Source organism: Echinococcus granulosus (genome assembly GCF_000524195.1).
Source record: "Echinococcus granulosus chromosome Unknown EG_S00112, whole genome shotgun sequence".
NCBI lineage: Eukaryota > Metazoa > Platyhelminthes > Cestoda > Cyclophyllidea > Taeniidae > Echinococcus > Echinococcus granulosus.
In genome coordinates, this window is record NW_020170492.1 from 150353 (window position 1) to 153339 (window position 2987).

The following is a 2987-nucleotide window of genomic DNA, read 5'->3' on the forward strand; positions in this document are numbered from 1 at the left end:
GTTCTACTGTCAGTTGTGCTAACAATTTGGCAGTGCCTCCAAGTCGGTTGTGTGGGGGTTCAATGCAATGCAATGCAATGCATTGCGATGAATGCATAGGAATAAAGCAGGATTTGTCCTGCAAACGAAATGTTCAAATAAGTTCGGACAGATCTATTGCATGAGTAAACATGAGTTGTCCGGTTTTCGGATACTTCTTGTCATTATTTAGTTTGTTCATTCAGTTGCCCAGGCTCCCCGGTTTTATTACAGCACACAGGATCCAACGAATTTGCATTATTTGAGAAAATGCGTCAGCTCGGTTACGTAGAAAAATCAGTAAGCAAAGCGTTTGGCTAGATAGGGTGTAACAACTGAATGTAATGAAGGTGATCTGGGCGCACAGTGTACCAATGTGATAATTTGGACGCGGTGCCATTCAGGCGGGTGATTTTAATCCTGATGCACGATCCTGACCTAGTGTGGAAGTGTGAAACGATAGGAGTTATGCTTACTTGACCAGCGTGACTGATGGGATAAAAAGCTCTAGGCTAGACAAACGCATGATGAGTTGGTGTAGGGCGGAGGAGGAGGAGGAGGGGGAAAGGGAAGGGGAAGTGGCCTTCTTGAAAATAAGAGAAGGTGAATGAGGTCAGGCGGTAAAATGGTTGGGCTAGGCGAGATCCCAACCGTTGTTCTCAATCGTACTGATCGCAAGAAGAACAACGATAACAATGGGTGTAAAGGAGAGGGCGTTTGCTCAAACGCAGTGCCAGCTGACTGGTTAACCGGGTAGTCGGATAGGCAAGACTGATCAGGTTTAGAGAACGATGGACGCCAAAGAAACACGTGTGTTTGTGTGCGTTCATGCAAATGCCTGGAGCCTGTGGGCTTGAGGTCAACTAGGGGTAGTAACTGGGTGATTGGCTGTCTGGGTGTTATGATTGCACACCCCAATGATGTTGATGATACTGTCGGTGTTGGAAGTGGTCATGTGAACTTTTAACGTTGACCGACTACACACACACCACCACCACCACCAATCCCTTCATGCATCATCGAAGTGCGCACAGAGGACATTTGCGGTCGGAATATGCCGGGTATGTGTATGCGCAAGTGTGCGTTTGTGGTCTAGGCGAGAGACAAGAGGGAAGGCCACGTGCATAAAATAGGCACGGCCACAAGACTACGATAGGCCGATCTGTCAGTAGTGGCGCCATGTTGGCAATTGGTTAGTCTGATCAAAATGTATCGAGAGTGGCGACCTCCTTCACTCCAGCTTTATCAGCAACACTGAGATCCCGCATCGAACGAAACAAGGAAACACGAAACTTACTTGGGGTGGGCCGTGGAGGCAGAAGCATGTTAAATGTGATCTAATGCCTCAGTCTCATTGGAGAAGCTTGTTAAGAATGTTGCCATCTTAGATCTGTCTCTCGACTTGTTCACACACATTGTTGACACATTGCCTCATCCGCCTCCCTTTTCTCGCCAAGTTGATTCCAATTAGTTTGACGCGTATGACGGATTCGCCGTTTTGTGTTGCAGGGAGGGCCAGATAAAAGAAGCCTTCTGGGGATCCTCGAACTACCGCTTGAGTTATGATTCGAGACGACGTCTGCGCACAGCTGAAATCGGCAGTACGCTCAACACACTGGTCTTTGACTACCAAAACCCCACTCTGTCCCACCTGGTGAGTTGGAAATATCTCATTTCGTTCTGACTTGCGATTTATGTCTGAATCCCAGTCTGACTCCGACGTGATGCTTGCGGTATGGCTTCAAGGGCTTCTTTACCACCAGTTCAACATCCCTTAGTGGCGACCAACCTGACTTAATATATTTCATTGCTTTTTTGCAAAGATTGAAATGGAGCATCAGTAGTTGATTGCAGTAATGAAGATTGCACTGAAGTGAGTGGGAAGTTATTCGCATGAAACGGCATTTGATCGCCATCACGCGTCTCAGCTGTCGAGCCAAGTTGAGCTGTGGCTTGATTGGCTCAGGTTCAGTAAACTTAGCGCTCTTTTTGCCACATGAGATTTTGGCTATAGATATTATTGCCCGTGAAAAAAACTCCCAATTTGAAGGTTTCCCTCACATCGACGGCACCAACAACCACAGCAATGGAATTATGGGCAGTTTTCATGAGCCATTTATCTTTCATTCATTTTGGACCTCAATGTTAAAAGTCGGTGGTGTGCTAAATCGTTGGAAGAATGAGAGTACTATGATCACTTATTTTTAAGATGGAAATCACAGAGCAATGGAATCCGTTTGTGAAGTGTCGCTTTTGCCCAGACAGATCGGGCGGTAATTGTGAACTACCGACCTGTCACTTGACAAATGCGGAAAGGCTAGAACGGAGGCATTGACGGGACAGTTAGGTCAAACGCGCAGTGTTGGAGAATGGATGAACGACAGACATCTAAAAATATCTTACTGCATCAGCAGACACATTTGGCTCTAGACCTGCGGACTAAATGTGCCATTAAGGCGCACTAGGACCAAATAGCCGGCCCAACAGGGAGGTGGTGGTGGTGGTGGTGGAGGTGAGTGCGTTTTGGACAGGAACACATTTTTTTGCAAATCGTTTCAGGGTGCATTTCAAACCTATCAAATTGGCTGGAAAAAGGTAATTTTTGGAAAAAAACAAAATGACAAGACGAAGGCTCTTGCTTTTTCTGCGAGTTTATTCTGAAGATAAACCCAATGGGGACCATAAATTAGCCTCACATTCCTTCTCTAAAGGAGAGTGAGGAAGGGTAAGAAGGGAAGCAAAATCGCGTATGAAGTCTTTTTTACAAACCTTGAGATTCTTTATTGAACAAAGAGGGGAAGAAATGAAGGGAGCTTTCAAGGAGATTTCAACTATCGATAGATATTGAAAGAAGGGAGAAGATTGCAAATTAGTCAGCTATTAGAACTTGTAGAATGATATCGGTGCATTTAAGGGGACCTGCAGTCGAGGAGAACGTAAGTATAGAGCGCTTTCAAAGTGTGAAAAGA

General features: G+C 45.6%; 1 protein-coding gene across 1 annotated transcript in view; it reads left to right on the plus strand. All coding sequences in view use genetic code 11, as the record gives it.

Annotated features, from left to right (window-relative positions):
• Positions 1-1029: 1029 nt before the first annotated feature.
• The window catches only part of EGR_08609 (Teneurin-2), a gene marked incomplete at both ends in the record, with an annotated part of 9246 nt that continues 7288 nt past the window's right edge, over positions 1030-2987 (plus strand). Inside the window, 2 exons of the mRNA XM_024497858.1 lie at positions 1030-1079; positions 1528-1672. Of these exons, the coding sequence (XP_024347732.1) occupies positions 1030-1079; positions 1528-1672 (195 nt within the window). The remainder of the gene's footprint in view (positions 1080-1527; positions 1673-2987) is intronic.